General features: G+C 48.5%; 1 protein-coding gene across 3 annotated transcripts in view; it reads right to left on the bottom strand.

The window, feature by feature from the left end:
* The window catches only part of ITGA9 (integrin subunit alpha 9), a 355701-nt gene that overhangs the window by 86311 nt on the left and 242528 nt on the right, over nt 1–26862 (bottom strand). For all 3 annotated transcript variants that reach the window (XR_012125479.1, XR_012125480.1, XM_073222610.1), the window contains exons 19-23: nt 25884–25970; nt 22785–22864; nt 16341–16430; nt 14000–14108; nt 8527–8634 (exon numbers count right to left, since the gene is read on the bottom strand). Coding sequence is in view for 1 of the 3 variants with exons in the window: in XM_073222610.1 (XP_073078711.1) it covers nt 8527–8634; nt 14000–14108; nt 16341–16430; nt 22785–22864; nt 25884–25970 (474 nt within the window). In the remaining 2 variants the exon portion in view is untranslated. The remainder of the gene's footprint in view (nt 1–8526; nt 8635–13999; nt 14109–16340; nt 16431–22784; nt 22865–25883; nt 25971–26862) is intronic.

The raw sequence follows: 26862 nt of genomic DNA, 5'->3' as shown, positions 1-26862 counted from the left end.
TGGAAATGATGCTTTCTTATTTCTTTTGTTCCCTGTAGTAATAGCCCAGGGCTTGACATGTGGTGGGTGTAAAGTATTTGCTCAGTGAATGAATATGTGGATAAAAAATTCTCCACAGCAGCCTTCCAGGGCAAGGACTGTCATCACCGTTTTATAGAAGATGAAGCGGAAGTTGGAGAGATTTCAGTAACATGCTTTAGACCAGGGCTTCTCAAATATTAATGAGCAAATGAATTACTGGAAATCTTATTAAAATGCAGATTCTGATTCAGCATGTCTGGGTGGAGCTTGAGAGCCTGCATTTCTGCATTCCTAACTTCAGGTGATGTGAATGCTAATAATGATTGCCAGGTGAAATCTACCCATCCAGACAAACCCACATTATGAGGCCTTGCAGGAGTCTATAGAGGTTCACAGGGAACCCCGACTAGGCCATCAAGGGAACCCCAACTTACTTACCAATTGTATGACCTTGGCTACCCCATTTTATGTATCTCTGCTCTCTCACCAAATTATCATGAAGATTAAATGAATTTGTCCATGTAAAGAACTCGGTATAGTGCCTCATCTGTAATAAGTTCTTAATAAAATTTTATTATTATTATTACTACTACTACTACTAGATTTTTAGCCTGAGTGTAACAGAACCCTAATGGAGTATTATTAACTTATTTTCTACCTTACCAAAATAGAAGAATACATTTATGCTGAGAACAATGACAATGTACATCTTTATCAAAAAGTTAGAAATTTCTGCTGGATATGTAATGAGAATTTTGAGTAAGGTTCCTAGCAGTGGCATTGTTGACACTCATATTTTAAATTCTGGTGGTACTGTCAAATTGTGTTTCTACACCAACAGCATTTGAGAGTGCCCATTTCTCTTCATCTTAATCAACAACAGACATTAACAATCTTTCAGATTTTTGCCAGTTTAATGGGGGAAAAAACCCTCATTTTCTTGAGTCCGCATTGCTCTGATTGCTAGTAAGGCTAATGTATACTTGCCACTAAAATTTCTTCTTTTGAATTTCCCCTTCCTCCCCTCCCATTTTTATAGTTTTTGGCCTTCTCCTTATTTATGGATTTGTGGAAATCATTAACATATTCTTTATTAGTATGTTAACTATGTTGCAAATATATTCTCCCAAATATCTTTTGGTTTTCTTTATGGAGTATTTTGATCACACAAAATAACAGCTTTGTGAACTGAGATCTGTCGATCTTGATGGGTTCTGGATTTTATGACTTGCTTAGGAAGAACAGCTTTCCCATACAAAGGTTACGAAAATATTTCACTAATTTCTGCTAAACTTTCTTGCATACAAATTTCTAATCCATTTTTTTGTTTGTTTACATGTTTTCTGTAATTTTGTCCAAATGGATAGCCATTTTCTTCCAATCATTTACTGTGAAGGCATCTATACACTTGTGCTGTTTGGGGCAGTTATTTCCTCAGATATTTTTGCTGCCCTGCTCTCTGCTCTCCCCCTCTTTCTGGGACTCCAGTTACATGTATGTTGGTGTGCTTCATGGTGTCCCACAGGTCTCTGAGGCTTTGCTCATTGCTTTTTATTCTTTTTCATTTCTGTCCTTTGGATTGGTAGTCTCTACTGACCTGTCAAGTTCACTGATTCTTTGTCAGCTCCGATCTGCTATTGAGCCCTTTTAAACATGATTTCTTTTAGTTGCTTAAACATATTTTTAATAGTTGAAGTCCTTGATGGCTAAGTCCCACACCTGGGCTCCTTGGAGACAGCTTCTACTCACGCCTCCTTCCACTGTACACCATCATTTCCCCTGTACCTATCTTTGCACATTTTTTTTTTTAACCTGAACACTTCAGATCAGTATTGTAGCAACTCTGGGTTCTTACCCCTCCATTTGCTTGTTTAGTGACTTGCCTGGACTAATTCTAGAGTCGTACTCCTGGAGTGTGTGGCCTCTGATGTCTCTGGTCAGTATTTATTTACACTTGCTTTTTTTTTTTAAGTCTGGTTTCCAAGGGGTTGTCCTGGGTCAGCGTAGCTTAGTGATCAGTCAATGATTAGTCAGAGGTGGTACATCAACATCTGGGTCCAGTAAGGCTTCCAACCTTAGCTGATGGGCTTGTGGGTGGCTTGAGGGATGCATTCCAAAGTTAGGCAGCTGATATGCACCCGGCTTTTACTTTCTGCATTCTGAAGGCCTCCCATTCAGCCAGTTGATTGTCTCAGATTTTTTAGGGAGACAATGACATTGCTTGGATACTTTTGTTTCTGTCTTTACAAAAAAGGTTATTCATTTCTTCTTCTTAAGGCCTCCAACACTACTAAACCCAAGAGACTTGAACAGACACTGGAGTCTCCCTCCTCACTCAGCAGGACAGCTTGTGAGGTTTCTGCACAACGTGGACATTTCCTTTCGGTTTCTGCTAGACATTTGTCAAGGTGAGGCTTTCCTTCCACGCCTTCATTACTGGGAATTAAAAACCACCACCAATACAAATGGATGTTAAATTGGCTTTTGAGAAGCCCTCATCAAGATAATCATCCAGTTCTTTCACTTTTAATCCCTTTAAGATTAATAGAGTGAGTAATGTTAATCAATTTCTTCATGGAGAATCAACCTGGCATTCCTGAATTATATCCTACTTTCCTCGGGATATATTCTTCTAATAGGATTCAATTTGCAAACATTTATTTAGAACTTTTGTGTGTGTTTTCAAAGTGAGTTTAGACCAGGGTTTCCTTTTTCCTGGGTGAGTGCCCACTCTCCATTTGTGGTTTCTGAACCCGGGTTATGTTAATCTTCTAGAACAAGCTGTTCATCTTTTCCTACCCTGTGGAACAGCTGATACAATACAGGAATGACCCATTCCTTGAAAGCTTGGTAGAACTTGCCTGTAGAGCCTCCAGGTCTGACATTTAAGGCTTATGTCTTTGGCTATTCTGACATTTTTCTAAGGTAAGTGGTCTAATGGAATTTTTTACTTCATGCATTTCTTTTAGGCTTTTTATATTTGTGGGAATCAGACTGTAAAAATAGCTTATAATTTAAAAGTCTTCCCCATATGGGTGTGGTTCTTTTATCACTTCTAGTGTTGTTTTTTGGCATCACCACTCTTTATTTCCTGATCAAGTTTGTTGTAGGTTTTGTCTATTTCGTTAGGCCAAAAAACCCCTGGCTTTTAGTCTTACTGATATAAAAGACTTTTGTTTCCTATTTCATGGCTTCTGCTTTTTCTCCACAGTATCTTCATTTTACTTTCTTAAAGGTGAACTTATTTTATTGTCCCTTTTCTAGCTTTTATGTTGTCAATTTAACTCACTTATTTTGTTTTTCCTGTTTTCTAGATATAAGTAGTGACGTTTTCCTCTGTGTGGGTTTTGCCTACATCCCATTGGTTTTGATATGAACAAGCTTTCCATGTCTTTCATTTCTAATGTGTTCATCCTTCTCTCTTTGATTTCTTCTTTATCTAAAAAGCTAATTGAAATGGTGTCTACAAATTCCCCTGTGGTTATGTTTTTGGCTGGTTCTTTGGCCAACATGTTGTTAGCGTCCAAGTTTATTGCATTGTGGTCTGAGAATGTGGCCTGTGTTACTTTGGCTTTTAAAATTCTATGGAGATTTGTTTTTGTGCTGTAATACATGGGCAATTTGTGAATGTTTATGTATGTCTGAAAAGAACGTGTATTCCCTTATTTATTTATGTATCAGGAACTCTACTAATTGCTCCATATATATTAGCTTCTTCTTTAGCCCATTTTACAGATGAGAAAAATAAGTTAGAGAGTTTGGGTAACTTCCTCAAGGTGACCAAAAGGCGACACACTATTGAAACCCAGACATTCTAACCCATTCTGTCTTGGTCTCTCTCTTTCTCTTCCTATGAGATCAGAATTGCTAGTTGCGTCATTCAAACACTCATTTTTTATGCCTCCTTGTGTGGTAATTCTTAGAGAAAGTGTATTGAGGTTTTCTGCCATGATTGTGAATGTGTCAGTTCTTCTAGTATTTCTATCAGTTGTTGCTTTATATGTCTTAGCCGTGCGGTTAATTACATCAAAGCTGGTTTATGTCACATGTTCTTGGTGGACTGTATTCTTAATCCCATGACATGTGGTTAGACAGCCTCTGGTAGCGGAGGGGCTGGCTTTCCCCATTCTTGTCAAGAGACATGGAGGTGCAGGCCCCTCACACAAATGATGCACCCCAGAAGGAATGATGAACTTGCTGTCATGGGACACGACTGTGTGCATGGTCCCTGTCATACTGCCATGACACCCACCTGCTCTAAGCCCCTCCTTCTTGTCTAAGAGGGATGACACAGCCAGTGGAGAACCAGATACTACCCCCACTGTACATATATACACAGTGACCGTTTCCTCTGTCTGCAATGTACTCTTCACCCAGGGTGAACTCCTACATATCCTCTAAGCCCTGACTCAAAGAGCCTGCTTCATGAAGCACTTACTGCCCTCCCCAGGGTGGGCTTTGTGCCACTGTGCCATCCCTAGGGCTGGGCATGCTCCATTATTGCATCTGTTACATGGGATTGCAATTACATTTCCCAGATTTGCTTCCTGCAATACTGAATTTCTGGGCATGCTGTGTGACTTATTTCTCTTCTCAGAGACTGGCACATAACTGGTGCTTTCTCTACCAGTGTTTGCAGAAAGGATCCAGATCGACTATTACTTGTGACGATTTATTCTGGATGGACTAGGACTAGAGAAGTGTATCATGCTTCCTTCTCTCTCACCCTCTTATTTTTACAGTTAGTCCAATGTGGCTTCCTGGTGGGCACTACATTCATAGTTGCCCAGGTTTTTGCTGAACTGTGAGGTCAGCAAGTCCCTGGGGCTGCACACAACCCTGACAGGTGGGAGGCAATGGAAATTGATGTCTTTCCTCAGATCACTACCATGGCTCTGTTTCAAAATAAAACACAAGCAGGGCAGAGGGGGACAGAATATGTCCCACAAGGAGAGAAGATCATGAACCATGGCCGGGGGTGGGAAGTGGTCCCTACACTAGGTTCCCTATAAAAATCTCTCCCTGTCAGCAAAGGCACTCTCCACTTACACAGCTGGGCCTTAGGGAACCCTTTGGGACAAAACAAAAGACTCTTTGGTGAAACCTAGTGGCAGGTCTGTCCTGCCCAGGGACCCTAGCTGAGCCCTGGAGACTCATGAGTGAATTCTGCACCAACAGTTGGAAAACTGTGCCACCTGCTCCAGGCTGGAGGGGGGTGACAGCCCAGAGGCCATGGGACCAGCAGGCCCACCCTCAGCATTCCATACATGATGCCCATAGGCACTGTTACAGGGAGAAATGATCGGAGGGTCTGGGGAGGCAGGCAGGTCCTCCCTCAGTGCCTGTATGTGCTTCTGGGCTTCAGTTTGCTGAACAGGGAGCTGGCACCTGGCTGCATGGTAGCCTGTTCGGGGCTGGGGAATTGGGGTGGCTGCGCGTGGAAGTGGGGAGGGAATGTCACCAGGCCTTAGGGTCACCTCCTGGTGCAAGAGAGGCACTGGGCATCAGTTTCTCCTGAGAGGAGCAAGTTCATCTTGCACTGTGCCTCCTAAACCCCAGGATGAAGCCCTGGCTCTGATCAAAGTCCCAGAAGCCAGAAGGTCAAAGTGGGACTTCTTGAGCTTTGTGGGCCACGCCTGGCCCTGCAAGCATTCCCACGCTCTGCTGAGGAAGGGAGAGGTGGTGGCTGGGGACCATGCTGGTGCTGGACGCCCTCATCTCAGCCCGTGGGCTTCAGGGCAGAGGTGTGCTGCCCGGGGCCTCATGAGCAGGTACCAGAAGCTTGCTCATCACTGCATCACATTGTGCACCGGTGTTCATGTTCTGTGCCTCCACTGACAGCCAGTGACAAGAACAAGGGCCCCAACCAGCTTGGTGAGATTTGACAATGAAACGGACCTTCCATTCCCTGAAAATGCCACGGGCCCCTGGCCACAGACTGGTGTATCTAGCTGAGGGCTTGGCCGTCCTTGAGAACTCTGATACACTTTGTAAAAATCCTAAACACAGTTCTGAAAATCCAAAGGGCTTGCTACCTAGCACTCAAAGAACAGACAGCAGCCCACTCACATCCTCCGGGTGTCAAGGGTCCACTGGGGTAGGCGGGGAGGGGCGGTTCTGCAGCTGCTCAGGACTCTTCTAATGCCTTCCAGGCAAGCTGGCTGTTTACAAATGTGCCCCAAAGTCCACTGTGGCAGTTTTCCCTTGGCTGATGGCTAGTAAAGAGCAAAAGGGATGTATTCTGTTCTGAGGCCCCTTCAGAATCTGAGTGACTTACATTCCCTGCTTTGGTCAATAATTTTGTGCCTGAGGAGAAAAATCCCCCCACAGCACTACAATGTCTATGTGAACAACTTTCAGAGCATGTGCTGGGTGAGGAGGTCCTTCCCAGGCATCAGAGAAGCGGGGAGGGTGGGATGGCTGACGGCACTTCAGAGGGCAGATGGGCCCGCGGCTCTGCAACCCCACACCGGGGTCAAATGGTGGCCCCTTGGCTGGGAACACAGGGTGAGCTCTGTCTCAGCAGAGCTCACAGACATGGTGCTTCACGGAGCAGGAGTGGAATACCATGAGGGCTGGAAGTCACTGAGCAGGCCACTCAGGGGTGGCCAGTTCCACGTCCAACCTTCCCCTGGTCCAGGTGCTCAGCCCACATGACCAGGAGGACAGTGATGCTTGGATGACTGCCATCGTGTCACATCTGCCAGCCTCCTGTGGGCAGCACCCCCTTAAGCTGTGGGCTTGCGTGTGGCACAGGCCCTGGGCCCTGCTTCCCTGATTATCTAATCACCACCAAGGGAGAGGCTGTCCCTCTGTCTGGCGAGCTGCCCCTCACATGCCCACATAAAGGGTGCATGATCCTCTCAGCACAGCCTGTATGCACCGTCCTTGTGTAGCGACTCTCCCAAGCTTCCTGCACAAGCCCTGTAGGGGGATGCCCCTTGCACCCACTGTGTGAGCCTCAGGCGCTCTGAGGCAACTTTTATCAGTGTGGAACTTTTCCTGAATTCATGCAGAAACAATAAATAGCTCTGATTTATACCATGGATTTTTTTCTCCCAGTCCACAAATACCTACTGAGCATATATTATATGCCAAGCTTGCATTAGGCCCTGAGATACAGCAAGCAGACAGGTAGAAATCCCTGCCTGCACACTGTCAGGGCCAAGTGAGGGCAGGTAAACTGGCCAAGTAAGAAAATATAGGAGTCATCTGGCAAGGGAGGTGATGGTGAAGGGGGGTAGGGCAGGGAGGGTCACCCCGAGAAGGCACACCTGAGTGGGCAACTGAAGGAGGTGAGAGGCAGGTTATGGGGCTACCAGGGCAGGACGTCCTGTGCTCCGGGACCAGTCAGGTGGCAGCATGGCAGGAGAGGGCAGAGTGGCGAGGAGGACAAACTGGGGCCAGAGAGAGAGACAGGAGTGGGGCTGTGAGGCCAGCTAATGCTGGTGGAATTTGGAGGGTGGGTGCTGAGCAGAGGAATGACAGGGCCTGACCTACATTTGGGAAGGCTCGCTGTGCTGCTGGGTCAAAAACAGACTGCAGGGGCCAGGGCAGAGACAGGGGTACCAGGGAGGGGTGCCACAATAACCTGGATGGCCAGTGATGGTGCCTGGGCCCAGCTGCTGGTGGAGGTGTAAAAAGTGGTTATGTTCTGATTTGCTGTGGTGATGGAGACGCTGGGTTTGCTGGAGGATTAGACATGTGTGACCTGAGCAGCTGCAAGGGTTGAGCAGCTATTTGCTGAGATGCAGAGGGTTGTGGGAGGAGCAGGTTTGGAAGGGCACTTCTGAGAGTTCAGGAGTCTTGGATAAGGCTGAGATTCCTATTAGGCATCCAGGTAGAGATGGCCTGAAGGTAGCTGAGTATTAAGTCTGGGCTCACAGGAGATAGCTGGGCTGGAGGGAAACATCTAGTGCCATCAGCACAGACTGAATATAAGGCCAGGAGTCTGGGTGAGATCTCTGGGACCGAGTGTAGGGAAAAGGAGACCCTGGGCCCTGCAGAAATTTGGGAGATGAGGAGCAGAGCCAGTGAGAGAGCAGAAACCAAGGGAATGTGATGTCCTGGAGCCGAGGAGAAGGTTTCAAAGAGCTAGAATGACCACATGCTAGTGATCAAGCTTCCCTTGACCCCAAATCATCTCCAGTGGACTTAGGATCAAGTAGGGTGGCATTTTCTGCATATAAACTAGAGTTTCAATCTGAATTTATGTCTTATGAACCAATCCTCCATCTTCTAGGCATCAGTGGCCTTTTGAGGATCCTTATGAATGCTGTGGACCTTCCCTCAGAAAAATGCATTTGGAAACCCACAAGACTACAGGGAGTTGCTGGGGGTTCCCAGAGTCAGTAAAGTCTACCCCACAAGTCAGGTTTATAAACAAACCTTCCCCATCCCCGAAGAGGTCTTCTGGCGGCAAACTGTCAATGTAGAAATTCAGGTAGACTAAAACTGAATGGGTGGGCTCCAGTCTGAAAGCAACAGTGATGACAGAGAACTCACCACAACCTCCTGGATGTGAAACATCTCTGCACCTCCAGGTGACAGTCGACTGGGGAAAGAGATGCTGACAGATGAGCCGGGAAGGGTGCTTGGCCCGGTGTTATAGACCTGCGGGCGTGAGGCACACACAGCAAGTGTCAGTGGAAATTCAGATCTTCATTTCATGTCCTGCAAAGTGTGCTCTAAAATTCTTCGATGCACTGAGACTCCAGGGCTTGGGATCAAGAAGGGCATGACTTGAAGTATCAAATGATGGGAGAGTCCAATGAAATAAAAACCTAATACGCATTGGAAAAAAACCCCAAACCTTCAAATGACATTCTCTTCTGGCATTTTCATGTCTGCTTCCTGCTAAAAATTATATTTTTTATATGCCTAGAAATTTACTCAAAGACAATTTCACTTGGTGGGAATTCAGACATAATCTAGTCCAGTGGTTCTCAAACTTTAGCATATATCAGAAGAGCCAGACAGGCTCTTGTTAAAACAGATTTGGGGGAGGTATAGGTCTGGCAGGGAGGTAGTAGGGCTGAGGGATTTGCATTCTAGTAAGTTCCCAGGAGACGCTGATGCTATTGGCCCAGAAAACGTACTTTGAGAACCTCTGATCTAGTTCAACCCCTTTTCTTTTATGTTAGAGGTAACTGAAACCCTCACAGATAAAGTGGGTTACCCCAAAATCAAGTTAGATAGCTTACAGAAAGGGTTGCTTTTACTACACTATCCAGCTGATTTGGTTTCTCTGCAACTTGTAGCTGAACACTTGCTAATATTGTTCCATGACATCTGTACACCTCTTTTCTGTCCCAGCATTTGGTCCTGTATAACTTTATCATCTTATTCCCCACATTTCCAGGACTTTCTGTCTCCAGTGGCTCATTATCTCCTGAGGAATGAGAGAGAAGATGGCAACCACTGAGAAGCCAATCAGAGAAGGAGATGAAAAGCTGAGCATGGAACTCAAAGAAGAAATGGGTTGTGAAGGAGAATAGAAAGATGGGTTAGTGTACAGAGACAGAATGTAGATTAATGGTTGCTTCAGGCTGGGGTAGCAGGAATGGGGAGTGTGATGGGCAGAATGGCTTCCCAAAGATGTCCATGTCCTAATCCGCGGAAGCTGTGATACACTGTTACCTGGCAAAGGGAAATTAAGATTGCTAATCAGCTGACCTTAAAGAGACTGTCTTGGATTACCCAGGTGGGTGCACTGTGATCACGAGGGTCCTTTAACAGGGAAGAGGGCAACAAAGAGCCAGAATCAGGGAGATGTACTGCAAGAATGACTCAGCTGGCCATTGCTGGCTTTGAAGATGAAGGGGGCCATGAGCCAAAGATCGTAGCCCCCTGTAGGATCTGGAAAAGGCAAGAAAATAGACTCTCCCCTTGAGCCTCCAGAAGGGACTGCGGCCCTGCCCACACTCTCATTTTAGCCAGTGAGACCTACTTTGGACTTCTGACCCCCAGAATCATAAGAAAATAAATTGTGTTCTTTTAAGCCACTAAGATGGTGGCAACTTGTTAGAGCAGCAACAGGAAACAGGTACTGGGAATGACTGTAGGTCTGAGTTACTTTTTTGGGTGATGAGAATGTTTTAAACTTAGATTGTGGCCATGGCTGCACAATTTACCTGACACCACTGAACTGTACACTTTAATAGGTGAACTTTAAAGTGTATGCAAATGATATCTCAATAAAGATGTTATTCTTTAAAAAAAAAAAAGGATCTGAGCAAGACAGAGGAAGAGAGAACTGCTGCCCAGTGGCCTAGAGATGAGAAAGAATTCAGGGATTTGAGGCACCTCTGGGGCTGAGGTCAGAAGGGCAGGGCCAGGAGGCGGACAGGGAATCCAACCCAATCTGCAGAGGACAAAACGTGTAAGGGTCTAGCTCCAGCCAGCAGTTCCTTGGAAAACTGTGCCTTCGATTTTTTGCAGTAGTTGGTTCTGCTTCAAAGAACACACAAAAAATGAATAGAGCGAAAGAAGGATTCCTGCCAACTCTTGATTGAATAAGAACAAAATTCACCAAAGACAACAACCGGTCAGACACAAGAAAAGGACGGAATATCTAGCCACAACTGAAACCACCATTTGAAGTGAAACGTGAGAGCACATAATTGAAAAGAAATCCTATTTAAAGGTGTGTGGGGGAAGGAAAGAAGGAAATGATTTTGATTTCCATGACTTATCAGAGCCAGATGGACGGGAGAGCTTGTTTTACCTTATTTATTTATTTTTAACTAATGGCTTAACATTTGATTCTCTGCAAATGTTCTTGTGCAACATCTGCATTATTTTTCATTATTATATTTCAGGTGAGGGGAAATGGTTGATTGTTGGCCCCCCCCAAAAAAGAAAGACAGCCTAGCCTTTTAATGGTCAAAAACAATTATTTATGTCTCTGTTAAGAAAATTTTGCTGAAATGTAAAAACCAGGCCCAAAACTAGTATTTCTGCATTTCAACTATCTGCATCTGCAGTCTTTAGACAATTATGTTGCTTTTTGAATAATAGCTTTTAAAAGACACAGAAAAATTGCTTTATATGGAGAGCCTGGTGCTTTTCTTCAGGGATGATGTTGTCAATATAAGGAGACAAAGAGGGTTTTGTCCGCACTCCTGACTCCATCCTCCCCACCGTCTCCACCTCTTCACCTCTTGGTCATTATCACCATCAACGTGGTCAGTGGGCTTCCTGTAGGACGGTCATAATAATGACCATTATACCAGAAAATGAGGCACTGGAGAATTCTCAAGGAAGCTGTCAGCTTTGCTAATGCTGGAGGATCTCCTTGTAATCAGTGACACACTATCCACCTTTCAAACCCCGCCACCTCTCTTAATCCTGCACAGAACGCTGTACTTCCTCAGGTAAATGATAATCAGGAGGTGCGCCTGCGGGGCGTGCCTTCACTCACTCCCGCCCTGTTATGGAGCCCGCATCCTGTATCAAATGATATCTCAATAAAGATGTTATTCTTTAAAAAAAAAAAAGGAGACAGCTCTTTGCCTGAATAAATACCAAACTTTAAGCTCCCTGCACAATGCCTTGCAAGAGACACCACTGATCACATGCCCCGAACTTTCTTCCCTGATTTCTTTCTTTGCTTTCCTTCTTTTCTTTCTCTCTTTTGATAAGAACACTTTAGTATCTTTTACATAGCTTGCTATTCCTTTTGCCTTCTTCTTGTAACACCTACACCCTCTTCATTACACAGATAGTATCATTTGAGCCCTCTAATTTTCTTGACTGTAGCTTTTATTGTAAAATACCTCCAACTATAAGAGTAGGTTGTAATTAAAACTAAAGTGATTTAAGTAAGATGAAATAACTATCTGATCTTTATCTGTTTTCTATTCAATGATAAAAAGCAATGGAGAAAAATTAACTAAGTCTGAGAAGCAATTCAGAAACACAGAGGTCCTATTCACAGCCATCCTGCTAAGGTCTCAAAGCAAGTCGGCCCCAGCTCCCCCTTCTTCCCTGTAAATCAGCATGGGGTGTGACAGCTGGGGCTTAGCTGCTCAGAGGCGCATCCTCTCTAGGCTGGGGGCATCCGTGTGTTATCTATCATGCTTGTGGAGGTGTCTTGCATGGGAGAATGCTTTGGAGAGAGGAAGACCATTGTCTGTGGGAGCCCCTACATGTCTTACTGCCTCGTTCTCTGGACCCTTACCCTGTCATTATTCGTCATCCCCTTGGTCCACCTAGAAATAGCCACAGGGGCAGAAAACAATAATAATTTGGCTACAATAGTGAATGCCAGAATGGACAGCATATTTTAGGGTGGGGATGGAGTGGGGCAGGGACAGCATCTTGCAGAGGGAAGTGGAGACGGTGCAGGGACAGCATCTTGTGGGGGGTGGAGTGGGTGCAGGGACAGCATCTTGTGGGGGTGGAGTGGGGCAGGGACAGCATCTTGTGGGGGGTGGAGTGGGGCAGGGACAGCATCTTGTGGGGGGTGGAGTGGGTGCAGGGACAGCATCTTGTGGGGGTGGAGTGGGGCAGGGACAGCATCTTGTGGGGGTGGAGTGGGGCAGGGACAGCATCTTGTGGGGGGTGGAGTGGGGGCTGGGACAGCATCTTGTAGGGGGTGGAGTGGGGGCAGGGACAGCATCTTGTGGGGGGTGGAGTGGGGGCAGGGATAGCATCTTGTGGGGGGTGGAGTGGGGGCAGGGACAGCATCTTGTGGGGGGGTGGAGTGGGGGCAGGGACAGCATCTTGTGGGGGTGGAGTGGGGCAGGGACAGCATCTTTTGGGGGGTGGAGTGGAGGCAGGGACAGCAGCCTGTGGGGGTGGAGTGGGGGCTGGGACAGCATCTTGTGGGGGGTGGAGTGGGGGCAGGGACAGCAGCCTGTGGGGGTGGAGTGGGGGCAAGGACAGCAGCCTCTCCACTGGGGCAGAGCAGGGGCAGCCCTGGGATGTGGAATGGACACCACTGTGCACATGGGTGCGGCAGGCCCAGCTCCTCCTGTACTCCATGCGCAGGTCCTGGTAGGGCGCTGGGCCATACAGGGTGTGCGATCAAGGTCTGACAGTGCTGTCCCAGCTCTGGGCTCTGCTGGGTGTCCTCTCCCATGTGGGCTGACATTTCCCTGGTTTGCCAATTGAGGAGAATGGACTGGACCATGCTGGGGTCCCTGTAGCTTTATACTCAGAGATTCTCATGCTGAACAGTGCTGGCCTAGATCTGTACTTTAGGGAGGTGGTCAGCAAACTATGGCCTGCAGGCCAAAGTGCTTTTGCTCTGCAGTGGCATGGCTGAATAGAGGCTGTATGGCCCACGAAGCCTCAATACCTACCCTCTGGCCCTTGTCAGGAAAGGTTTGCCCCCCGTGGGTTCAGAGTGGGAACAGTGTCCTTCATGATGTCCACAGTCCACATGGAGTGGACCTTTGGGAAACGGGAAGAGAGAGCCACTCCCCGTGAGGGGCAGCATGGCCCTCCCATGGGGAGTCACCTGTGCCCACCCTGCTCTGCTCTGCAAAGCCACAGTGCTGACAGGCTGTTCCTCTGCGGGAGGAGTGGGCTTCTGGCTAGGTCAGCACGGAGAACCCCAGGGGGAGGGGACATGGCAAATCCTCCAGGCTGCCCTGCCCATAAAAGATGGTGGGGAACAGAAGGGGGTCCTTTGGGCCATCAGGCTGGGCTTTGGCCTGGGTCTCAGTGCCCAGAGGCCTTCCTGGGGAAAGCTGGTGTTTATCATGTAGCTCTCCTTCACAGAGGTCTAAACAGCAGAGAACCAGATGGGGAGGGATTCTGAATGTGGTTACAGAAAGCACGCGCGCGCGCGTGCGTGTGCACACACACACACTCTCTCTCTCTGTCTCTCTGTCTCTCTCCAGCCATCTAGTCTGGAAGACTTTCTCCTGAAAAGAGCCTGGCCCTTTAGCTGCCTTTCAGCAGAAGGCAGATCCCCTGGGCCCTTCCATGGGCCCCCAGTGACAGGGGCAGTCTCTGGGGTTGAGGGTACCTGAAGCGTGACGTTGAGGGGCTGGAAATGACACTCCAGGTCATCCAGCTGAATGAAGTTGGACGCATCCACAGACTCGCCATACAGAAAGGACGACGGAGACATGATTCTGAAAGAGAAAAGAGTGAGATCCATCATCCTGACCCCAAGGCCAAGCAACCCCACTCACTGCTGTCCTGGGAACCCAAGCATCTGTCTCCGTTTAACCCAGAACCTGGCTCCCTCCTGTGTCTTCCCCCAAATGCTTCTCTTCTGGAACTGTTACTTCTTTCTCCTGCAAATGGACACAGCCAGAGCTGTTTGCTAAACAGACATTCTAGTCATGTCCTCGCATATCAAATCAATAAGCTACATATATAAAAATGTACTGGGATTGCATTTCTAAAATGAGGAAGAAGACTTCGGGACCTGCGATGTCAGCTTTTGTTTAAACTTGACTATAAAATTATGCATGTTGTGCTTTATCACTGGGAAAGCATTTTATGGGTTGAGAAGATTATAGCAAATTTTTAAAAATTAAAAATAAACAAAGTGTATGTTTGGCATCCTAACCTCTGCTCTGTGACAAATTCATTTAAGAAAATTTAAGTTTGTTGGACTATGAAAATTACATGCAAGCTGAGCCCATTTGATGACAACATTTTTCTTAAATTTCAAACTGGCGACATAAGAATTGGAGCTCAATGTGCTTGCAATGCTGCCCATGTGGACAAATCCCTTAAATTCCCAGAAAAGGGACGCCAGATGATTCTAGAGGCTGCTCACTCACCTAAACACAGTACGTAAGATTTTTGGTTCCAAGCCTGAATGGATGGCTAGTCATCTATTTTCAGCTTAAGTGTATTACTTTGAAAGCATAGTGAGTTCTCAATGTCATCAAATGGCAAGAACTGGTTCTTTTAAACTTGCCCTGTTTCATGTTCCTGGAAAGATCAGAGGTTGACTGGTTTGTTTAACCAATGGCTTAGTCAGGGGCTGTTAACACCTCACAAGGAGGCTTCCTAGGGCCTGACCATTGGGTCATGGGAGTGGGCGTTTCCTCTTTCATCCCTAAGGACAGGTTCAAGGCATATTCTCACTGTGCCTCTGATGAGACAAGAAAATAAACTATATGGTTAAAAATAGAGCCATGAAAAGAAGCAATGCTATGCTAATTTGCAAATATATTTTACCCATGCCTCATGTCTCAAGAACATGATGAAAATGCCAAGAGTGCAGGGACGCCAGCAGACACACTCCCTGGTATCCAGCAGAGTGTGAGCTATTCAGGTATGGCTCCCCCTGCAATGTAGAACGTTTCCACTTCTGGCCAAGGCCCAGACCCAGAAGCACTAGAAAACTGAAAAAGGGGGAGCTTTAAACCTCCAGAAAGTTCAGCTTGCCCCTGGGACAAGGGTTCAACGGGTCCTCATTTGATCTAAAGTAATTGTGCAAATCGTTTTTCCACTATCAAAGAGGTATGTGCTCTGTTTTCTGAAGCAGGAAACAGGAACTGAGTTCTCATTTTTCAGGCCTGGGCTTTGGCTGAACACCAGCCGGGGTAGTTTTGGACCAGCCACACACACCTCTCCCTCCAGCAGCGCCGTGGTGCTGAGCGGCTGTGGACTTCACCCGGGGAGATCGTTGCTGCCCATCTCAGACCACAGCCACGAGGCAGGTCTGGCGCTGGCCCCTCACAGGGTTAACAAAAACAGGCCAAGCCTGCACGGGCTACAAAGCTGAGCAGAAAGGGGAGCCTCCCTTCCAAGCAGCTGAGGCATTGGGACGCAGCTGGCTGTAACCTCTGGCTGAGATTTTAACCCCAGGGGTCATGCTGACAGCCACCATATGGCACTCCAGAGGGGTGGATGCTGGGAATATATGCACATAAAGGTGTAGAGAATGTTCAAAGAAATCATGGGGCTTAACCTTGTCATCAGACTTCCAGTGTTACCTACTGGGTGGGTGGATAAAAAAATAGGAAAAGCCACATTTCTGCTGAGAACCACAACAATCCACAACTTTATCAAAAAACTAGAAATTTCTGGCTGGATATGTTATGTGAGAATTCTGAGGCAGGTTCTTAGCAGTGGCATTGTTGATACTCATATTTCCAACTTTGATCTCACTGTCATATTGTGTTTCCACACCAACAGCATTTGAGAGTGCCCCTTTCTTCTTATCTTAAGCAACAATGGATATTCACAAACAGGAGGAAATAGGAGGGAGGAGGCAGGAGTCACTGTAGCTAAGGCTTCGTCCTGAGTTTCAAAGCTGGGAAGAAAAGAGGGGCAGGGCTGCACATGCAAACCAGGAAAGCACAGAGTTCCAGGGCAGGGCGCCCACCAGCTTGGCCACTCACCCAGTGATGGACGTGTCCACCTCATGCATCAGTGGCACCGTCAGCGTGAGGGTGTTGTCATGCAGGGATTCGGAGCGCTCCACGTTGCCACTGTGGGGGAAGGAGGCATGTACAGGTCAGAGCCAGCTCTCCTAGAGGCGACATCTTCGGCCAGTATCCAAGCTCAGTCTCCACACTTCTGAGGCTGACTGCACCCCCTTTAGCCCCAGCTCGGCCTTTGGCTCCAGTATAGAGTCACAGCGGGCACTGTATTTCTCAGCTGTGCTCTTCTCACAAAGATGTGAGTGCAAGTAGTGCATAGTCGGGGTGACCCCATGCAACCCCAGAGAAAAAGGGAAGCTGGGGAGGGAAGGAGGACCATAAAGCTGTGTGATCCCGAGGCTGGTGTGGTGCTCCCTCCCGCTGGAGAACACAGAGCACACCAGTCTCCCCAGCTGAGCCATGGGGCCAGGTCTTTATCCGCTGACTGCTGAGACCTGCTGCTGCCAGAAGACCCTGGCACCTGCACTATGTTTGCAAGCAGGGGACTCTGGCCACAGGAAGCCTCAGGCAGAGTGACTGTGCTGGGAGCTGCCTGGTGGGTGGCAAGGGGCGAAGGGAGGGCACCAACAGCATGTGCTATTCTGTAAACACCTGTTCCATGAACAGCAGACCAGCAAGGTTAGGGCACTGCAGCCAGGGAGGGCTTTGCCGGCATTTAGGAACTGTTTCCCGCCTGGAGACATTGCCCACCACCCATGGGCAGCCACACCTGGGAGAGAGGCCTGGCCAGCCCCAACACAGTGAATAGCTCAGGAGCTCCTGCCACAGTCTGTCCCCAGGCAGCCCCTTTGGGGTGAGAAAGCGCAGAATGGGAATTCTTGTGAGGTCCCTCTGGAAAGGCAAAGGTGAGGGAGCTGATGCTGTCGAGTGGCTTCCACCTGCACCCTCACAGCATGAGCTCACCAGGGGAGCTGGAGGGCAGGGGACACCGTCTCCGACCCAAGGAGCAGCGCAGATGGGTTAGGGAACTTGACCCAAGGACCTACAGCAAACCAGGCCCATCTGACTCCAGACCTGGGCTTTTCCAGTGTGATTCCTTCCCCTGGTCACAGACTCAGGGCGCTGGAGGATCAGGGAGGGAACAGGAAGAAAAAGAGGGAAAGGGGGGAAGAAGAAGAGGAGACAGAAGACCTGGTTTCTTTTCACTATATTATTAGACTTCAAATCAGAATTGTGGTTATTCCAGGGAAGCAACTGCCTTGGAAAAGGTCAGGCTATTGGGTGCATGTTGCCAAGCCTGGCACTTGCAGCTGGTCCTGCCGCACGGCGTGGATGTGACATCCCAGAGAATGCCGGGGTGGAACATGTGAGTCTCCCAGAACCGCTGAGGTTTGGGAGGGACCACCCCCCGCCACACGGTTCCCTGAGCAGGTGCCAAGCTGCCCTCCCTCTGCCCCCTCTGCCTTCCTCTCCCACCCAGCAAGTGCTGAAGGCAACAGTCCTGAAATAGTGCTCACATCCCCTCTCCTTTTCTCTTATTGTTCTGAAACAATGGTGCCCTGTGACTCTGACCCCTGACTCCTCATCTGTCTCCCCATAGGGGGTGACCTCCATCGCTCAGAGGGCAGCCAGTGTGCAGAAGCAGCAGGATCAGGTGCTCACCCAGCCTGATTTCCTCGCCCTTCCTTTTGGTGGGGGACAATAAATGCTGCAGAATCACTGGACTGGCCTCTGGCCTGCCAGACCCCAGTGGATGGGATGGCAACACCCTGGGGCCTGCGCTCTCCCCCCACCCCGCATCCTGCCAGATCTGAGTAATCGGTTCCTGACTGAAGCGCCACCCCTTGCCCTGCCATTTGTCCAGCCACCTGTGGTTGCTGGCTGCTCAGGCGCAATGGTCTCATCTGTCATTGGGTGACTGCTCCAGACTGAGCTAAATTGAAAAGTTGAGATAAAGAGGTTAAACATCAAAAGGCTTCCAGTCAGTCTGCAAGCCTGTGCCGTGCCATGGCCTGCAACGCAGGCTGCTGAGAGGAGAGCTCTTGAAAACTGTTTCGTCTCGGCCTATGTCCTCCTAAATCCCCAAGTACGCAAGAGATCTTTAAAGGGTGGTGACGGGAAGGAAGGAACAGTTGATATTTCTATTGTGGCTTTCAAGATAAGGAGCCTTAAAGGTCTCATCTTAGCTGGGGGTCAAGGGCTGTGGGTACCCTCTAGGGCAGTAAGACCAGATTGTCACTGAAGTCTGGGAAGAAAAGCCTTCCTCAGATGTTCTGCTGTGTGTTTAACAGATAATGCAGCTTCCTTTAACATTTGTGATTCAAGGATCAGAAGATTCTGATATTTGATTATTTAAGCAGCCAAGTACCAGGCGTTCCCTGACTCTATGTAGCAATAACAACATACATAAGAGGATGTTTTTGAATTTAGAAAGTTAGGAGCATTTTCTTATGTGCCCTGTACTCATCTGGGAAATAGAAGGTTCTGAGTGAACCTACTGTTATTCAGTATAGAGCAAGGTGCTCAGGGGCTCTCAGGCTTGGCTGCTGCCTAGCATCACTTGATGATGAGGCTTTAATGCCCAGATCTCACCCAAACCACTTAGATCAGAATCTCTGTGGTGGACCAGGCATCAGTAGTTTTAAAAGCTCCCCTGGTGGTCCCAATAAGTACCTAATATCGGAGCACCCTGGGGGCTCTGACACCTCTCATGAGCCCTGAGCGGGGAGGGAGGCAGGTGGAGTTTCCTCTTTCTGGCAAAGGAAGTCTGTTCTGTGTCATATTTCCTGCCCAAATGTCCCTTCCCAGGAATATCAGCTGCTCCAGGTGTTGAGGGGCCAAGAGAGAACATTGATGGATCTGCCCACCAGTAGTGGGTTTTCTGTGGATCCAGGAAACAGCAGAATGAGAATTCTCAGGTATGAATGAGCATCTGCCTCCCTTTATTCAGTTCAATGATCTCAAGTTCAGGGACAAGCTGCTGCATTGCATCCCTCCCCACTTCAAAGACTTCCAGTGGCTCCTGACCACTTTGCAACGTGGTGCAGACCCTCTGAGGCTTCGTGGGTCCTCTGTGGCCCAGCCTGGTCTCCGTTTCAGCCCCATCTGCCACTGCCCCTGTAGGTTCACTGTATGCCACTGCTGTTATTTACACCTATGTAATTTACTCTGTAGAGCCTATAGCAGTATATAGGTTAGACCTCACATTTGTTCAGAATTCCAACCAGTGCTGAACTGAAGGCCAAAAAGTCATCACCTTTGGAGTGGAAACTGGATAACACTGAGTAAAAAAGGTTAAATAACCACTGTGCTCTCATTTTTAGGAGGAGAACATTCTCCAAAATACCAGAGATACTGCTAAAAAATGTAGTAGAGAGCAGGATGAGAGGCCATGCTTGTGGTTGTGAACTGAAGGGCATGAAAATGTGTGCCTCGTGGTCATCCCCAGGGAAAGGCATCTTACTTCTGTGAGTTGTACGGAAAGCTGGCACTGAGGAAAGTCCCCAGAGAAAGAAAACTAAGGGTGGTGGGAGATGAAAATAAAGCTCCCTGTGTCCGCACCCCTGCCTGTTGCTGCAGGGCACCATCCTGTTGTATTCATGGGGCCTGACCTGAGCCTCCCAAATGCCTAGCCACCAAAGATGTGGACGGGGTCATTAGCGAGGGTTGGGGAGAGAGCAAGATTCTAGACTTGGGAAGGACCTTAGTCTGACCTATTGGGGCTTTTCTGAAAAATCCAAGAATCCCCTGTGGGGTGTGAATGACAGAGCTTCTCCAAAATTTTTGGAGAAAACTGCTCATGGTGTGGGGAGGGCGTCTGTCTTATCAGTCAGGCTCTGGGGCTTGGTGGGAACAGTCTGATGCATGCCCAGGAAGTGGAGGAAGGCCTGGCTGGTTTTCCCTCTCCTGGCAGAGGGGGTGACCGCAGAGTCACCTGTATTTCCAGACACTGTCAGGGCAGACTGTGGGGCGGGATCTGCATGTGAGGGCCTTGAGGGGCCACTAGGGCTTCTGTTTGGTGGCAGAACCCGGAGGGACCTCTGGCCGCCTCAAGGCTGAGGATGGAGGGCATCCTGACATGGCCACAGCCCTTTTCCTGTTCTCCTCACACCCTCACAACCCCTGCTGTGAGCTCTCAGGAAAACAGGGTAGGAGGCAGGCAAGACCTCATCCTGGCGGGGAGGAAGGCTTCACTGTAAATCGAGCTTGGATCATCTGTGGGACAGGTCACTTTAATCACAGATTTGTGAATCGGCTTTGAGACTTGCAGTGATTGTGGGACTTTGCATTAGTAGAGAGTGACTCACAAATGCACAGGACTGTCCCAGATTCCCCCCAGGGACAGGTGAAGAACCCCACCAAGTGGGCCTAAAGAGAGTGGGGAGAGAAAGGAAGGGGCTTGTGGTCACTGGTGAGAGCCCAGGCTTGCTGGGTGCACTGCTACATGCCCATCTCCCTCCTACATTATTTTATTGTTGGTTATCTGCCCTGAAGCACCAGCACCCCACCCCCAAGAGTGGGGATCTGCCTGCCACCTTCAGTCACTGCAGTAGCTCCCATATGTCACATGGTGCCTGGCCTGTAGTAAGTGCTCAAACCCACATCTGTGGGATGAGTGAGCAGAAAATGCCTGTCCAGGGCCAGCTCTGCTCTCTTCCTGGGGGGCATGGCGGTTTGTCCCATTTCTGGACTGGAACCCTGCTGAGATGGTTTGAGACAGAAACTCTCACAGTCATTCCTGCCCCCTCCAGCCCGGCCCGGCGCTTTCTACTTGGCAGCCCCTTGAGTGGGCCTGGAGAGCAGCAGAGGGTCCAGAGCAGGACTTCTTGCCCTGCTGGGGCTCAGATGCACAGCTGAGCTGGCCCCCAGGTCCTGCCCAGCAGGTCACCCCTAGTGGCCCCATGGGCTCATCTGCAAAGTCTAGGAAATGACCTTCTGTTACTTGGAACTTAGTGCAAGGAGCTCCTTCTCCATTCCCGAGGGTGTATCCTCTCCTAGGAAGCTTGGGTTGAATGCCCTCATTCTAAAAGTGGCCATGTGGCACCAAGTTCCATGGACATTAGCCCCGTTTGTCTGACTCTGTGCCCTGATTCTGCAGGTCTTCAGGCTCTCAACAGCGAGCTAATCTGTGACTCCCAAGATGAGAGGGGTGTGCCTCTCAGGCCCTGCTTCCATCTCCTGCTCACCATCTCTCAAACGCCTATCAGCCATGTGGTTCCTGACTGGGCTTTCTCACCTTTCTCTGTGGATCCTGCCTGATCCTGGCCTTCAGGGTGTCTGGTTTGGACCACCTCTGGGATGGACTTAGGACCCTTGGCATGAAAGTTTGGCTTGGTGATTAGGGCAACTATGGATAAGACATGATAACTGGATGCAGTGCTTGATCTGTGATTAGACTCTGGACCAGTGAAAAAATGGCTAAAAAGGCATTACTGGGAGAGCCGGCACAACTGGCACATGGACCACAGACCAGAAAACGGCACTGCATCAGTGTCAGGGCTCCTGGATTTGACTGCTGTGCTGTGGTGGTGCAAGGGAAGGGCCTCATTCTTAGGAAATGCACATGGCAGTACTTACAGGTAAAGAGGCATGATTTCTGCAACTTACTTTCAGCCAGTTAAGAAAACAAAACCATACAGAGAAAGAGAATGAAAAATAAATGAGGTGAAATGGCAACACTGGTGAATCTGGGGAAAAGACCTATGGCAGTTCCTTGCATTTTTCTTTGCAACATTTATGTTAAATTTAAAATTTTTTCCAAACAAAAATTCAGATAAAAAGGTTGCCTTGGGCATCAGACCTACATCCCAACCAAAGATTCTGTCTTCCTCTTCACCCATCTAAATACCTCCCCTTCCATCCCAGCTGTCAGCCCATCACATCCAGACGGCACTTGGAGGCATGCCTGGGTTCCAGCTTGTGGAGGCAGGTCACAATCCCAAGACACTCGCAGCCATGCTGGAGAGAGATGAGCACATGCCCAGGGAAGTCGTCATTGCACCGACCCTCCCCTGCCTGGCACCTGGCTTCGAGGAGATGGAAGAGGCCTGGCCGCGCCTCAGGCTGCAGGTGCCCTCTCCCTGCTCCACGGGTGGGGTGCAGTCGCATGTGCATGAGATGCAGCTCCTGTCTGACAGTCACAGATGACATTTATGAACTAACGAACCACGCGAGGGGGACTGGAATTCTCACCTCTCCGGAGGTCCTCAGCTGGAAAATCATTCTCTCCATCTGGATGATGCCCACCCCCTCCCAAATCAGTCTGACCTGGTAGCTGGGGCAGCAGAACCAGACCACCAGCATCCTTGCAAGATCCGATTCCACCTAGCAGTCTGGGGCTTTACCACCGAACTGTTTCTTCCTCCTTGGCATCCTGGGCATTGTGAATGCATGACCAGAGCATGTCCTTTCCTGGTCCTAGACAGCTTTTATCTTTGAAAAAGAAATTTTAAATGTCCTTACCTCTGAGCAGTAATGATGAAGCTAAGAACTTCTTCTTCCCCAGACAGGTGGCTTGTATCAAAGATCATGCTGAATTCATACTAGGGAAAAAGAAAGGATCATCTGGCGTCAGCAAGACTTCCGAACTTACTTGCTACAATCGTCCACACTCACAAGCTCTGGAGCCTCATCTGCACGACAGGCTTTGTTTTTTTATGTGTATCTTTCTGACTGTCAGGTCAGAGATACAGCTTTAGCAATAAAACAAAGCCCGGAGCACACTCTTAATGGCAAGAGGCATGCTGTCCTTTACAGCACTGAGGTTCCCTTTAGGAAGTGATGTGTTTATCTCCAAACCAGTCCTAGCCTGATTTCTCTCGTGCCCCACCTTCCCAATTTTGGCCACACCTGTATAACATATCACCTGTGACATTTACTTTGTATTTTTATTACTCTTTTTGCTTAAAGACTATTTTTAACAGAAAATTTATATCCCCATTATGGATGGGGAATCCAGGAGCCATAAAGAGAGGGTCGTCATAAGAATAAAGATAGCGAACACAAAGCAGTGTTGAATTCTGTTGCCTGCTGAAGGTGCTGAGCCTAGGAGCTACTCTACTTTGGTAAAAAGGACATTAACAAGTAATAGGGAGGTGAGCCGTTCTCTGACTGAAAGGGGCTGACAAGGTAGTAACTTTCTAACTGTTACAGTCAAAGGTGCTGCGTCCATGCATCACCTAAAAAATCTCACGAGCCACCTTAAACCATCTCGGGCACTCCCAGTGGTGTGCATCATCTGGTCTGAGGACTACTGCCATAAGCAGATAGTTTTCACCATATACATGCCGGGCACATGTGGAAATGTTGGGGGAAGCCTTGGTATGGGTCACAGAACCAGGCTCCACACAAACTAACTGATCTTGGCCAAGGCACTCAATCCCTTTGCATTTATATAAAAAGAAGAGGTTAGACGAAATGATTCTTAAATTCCTTCAAGCTTTGACATCAATGCCTTATTTAATAACTAAATATTTGGGTTCCTTTAAGACTAATTCCAGGCAATAGTCTAACTTTGTAACACTGATTCTACTGAACTGAATGGTACCTGAAGGTAATGAGCAGTGGGCCATCAAACATAGTGGACAAGGACATCCCTTTCTAGACAGAAATTTCTGCTGTATGGGACTTAGCTTCCAGGGAGGGTGAGATATGGGGATGGAACAGGATGCAGAGCTGTGGACACAAAGGAAGAGAAAGTCAAGGGTCTGTCCCAGGAAAGAGTCAGAACTGGCAGGTCTTAATTCAATACACTAAAGATCAAGGTGAGGCATGAAGAAAAGATTTGGGCGGAAAGCCAAAATCAGAGATGGAGGCCTGCGCCTGCGAGATCGGGTCAAACAGGCCAGGCCGAGGGAGACAAGGCCAACCAAGGCAGGCTGCTGGTGTGGTGGTGAGGCTTAGCAGGGGTTCAGGAGCCTGAGACACCATAGGCCTGAGGGCCAGGGGAGGGCAGGCCCAGCTGCAGAGAGAAGCAAGCCCCTGCTGGGTCACGTCCTGGGCTTTCTCCAGGGAATCCCCCCATTCCCTGCCTCTGGGTTGGGTCTTGCTCAGGCCTTAACCTCTGTCTTGACTTAACCTCCGTGGAAGGAAGGCAGCAACATTATGAAGCTGGGAAAAAACCCACCAGTCCAACATTCCATACTTGTGTCAGCTCTATGAATGTTTGAGAGTGAACGAATTTTAACAAAATTCAATGCCCCAGAATTCAAAATTGCTTTGTTTTCACATATTTATTTTTATGACCACCTTCTCTTTACTGGATCCATCTATGATAGTGACACACACTTTCCTTTTAAAATGACCTTTATGTTACGATTAGGCAGAAGCACCTCAGCGTTGATGTGGGATGTAGGCTGGATTTTACAAGGAAACAGCAACTGCTTTTCAGGGAAGTCCATTTTCTGCTGCTCAAAGGTCTCATTAATTTTGTGTGGGGAGGCTGCCCACACTTCACTACAGGCAGTGGTGCTGAGCTTCAGGGCCTTCCTCCCTCCTCCCCACACTGGGGTCTAGGGGTCTGGCCTGTATTCTGCCAGCCAGTTGTGATCCCTTTCCTAAGCACAGCCACTTTTTGAGGTTGTCCCTTCTCCTGCGATGAATGTAGGCAGAATGAGCAGAGCCTGAGGAGGCTGAGGAATCATGAACGTTAGAGCTGCTCTATTTGGGAGCTGGTACATTGGTGGGCACCAATGATTTGCTAAGAAATGAACAAACCTATCTCACTAGCACATTCTCACAACTGGTTTGCACAACAGCTACTATGTCCTGGGACCAAAATGCCTTAGAGATGAAAACAATCTGATTCTATGACACAGGCAGGAGAGAAGGATTAAACTTTCATTTTCGGGGGGAAAGGGTAGACAAAGGGGTATGAAACTCCCTTCAAATCACAGCAGGGAAAATAGCTTCCACTTCAAAAGGCAGAACTGGTCTTTCAGGTTTTAGTTTTGATCCCCCAAATCACATCTTCTACATATCTAGCCACATGCTAGAATGCTCCGTGAATGTCTGGATATACTGTGCCATATTATTGTTTGAGCTTAGAAAATTTGGCTCCTTGTAAATACCACAGTGACTGTAATTTCTTTTGCTGTTTAGAAAAATGGAGTGTGACACAATTATTTACGTTTTAAGAGTTTTAAGAGGTCTCTTCAGGAAATTCTGAGTGCTCAGGGGAGAGAAAGGCAGGGCCCAGACCACATCTTCTCCTATGTTGTCTCAGGCACAGAATGGCATGGAATGATCCAGAAAAATTTTTTTAAGAAGGCCAAGCAGATGGTACTTGCCTAAGCACAAAGGCTATGAAGTGCCTCCCACTTCTGGGCTATGTTACATGGATGGAAGAGATAGACCACGTGCCATGGCCCCTCTGGAGGGTAGCTGGAGAAGACTGCCTGGAGCACATGGCCTCGCTGGGCAGGGCTTCGCTGGCCACCCCCGCTGCTGCGGGAGGCCAGGGTGTGGGCAGAAGGCTTGGGGCGGGTCAGCAGGCAGAGTCGGTGGCTGGACGTAAGGGCTGGGGGCCTGCTCTCAAGGACGGGCCCCAGCTCTGCCCCTTACCTTTGACTTTGACCTCATGAATGGAAACCCCACACTGCATCTGAGGAAGTCTGATTCCAGTAGTTCGCAGGAAATGCCCATTTCCTCCTGAAAGACAAGGCACCAACAGGTGGGCTGGCTGCACAGAAGCAGATGTGTGGAAGTGGCCTCAGTGGGGCAACAGAGACGCCAGAGGACATGTCCTTCCTGAGTGACGTTCTTACCAGCCATGTTGGCTCAGGCAGGAAGGGGAGCCTCTGAGGAGTCTAGTTCCCCACCCTCTGGCTGCCCGCCTCTCTCATGGGTTTCCTGGGAAGGCAGGTCAGAGGACAGACCACCCTTCATTCTTGACTGATGGTTGGGCCCTGAACCCCGGTGCTCTCCTGGTAAAGTGGGCCAGACCACATGTGAGCTGGAGGCCCCTAAGTGTTGGATTAAAAGGCAACCACGTCATCTTTCTGGCCCCTCTCTCCTAAACCTACTCCCTAATCCTGACTTTCAAGATCTTGCTAGTTTAGGAAAGATAGACTAAGCATATCACACCAAGGAAAATGTAGGGGTTCTTTCTACAGCCTCAGGTGCTGAAGGCTGAGCTGCTCCCCTGCATGCCTTCCCAGGGAGGCATGGGTGCAAGGACAGGGAGAGGTTTCCCGGTGCAGCTGGCCTAGGCTGGACTCAACACAGTGGCACGAGTAAACTGAATGGCTCCTGAGCATCTATTGGATGGCTGGGTCATCTTGTACCTACTGTGATCAGTGCTGAGGGCACAGGTCTGAACAGTCTCAGTCCCTGTCCTTAAGCTCATAGCTTAGAAGCGGGAGACCTGCCAGTGGAGAAAGAGACATTTACACAGCAGGGCAAGGCGTGGCTCTTGGAACCTAGAGCGTGCATTGGCAGCGGTCAGTAGACTGGCCCTAATGATTTACAGTGGTGGCCTTTCTGTCACCATCCTCTTCTTCACATCCCTTCCCCCAGAGTCAACATCCAGAACTTTCGAGTA

This window comes from Manis javanica, chromosome 15 (genome assembly GCF_040802235.1).
Source record: "Manis javanica isolate MJ-LG chromosome 15, MJ_LKY, whole genome shotgun sequence".
Taxonomy (NCBI): Eukaryota; Metazoa; Chordata; class Mammalia; order Pholidota; family Manidae; genus Manis; species Manis javanica.
Note: the sequence above shows the minus strand (reverse complement) of the source record. Positions and strands in the feature narration are given on the sequence as shown.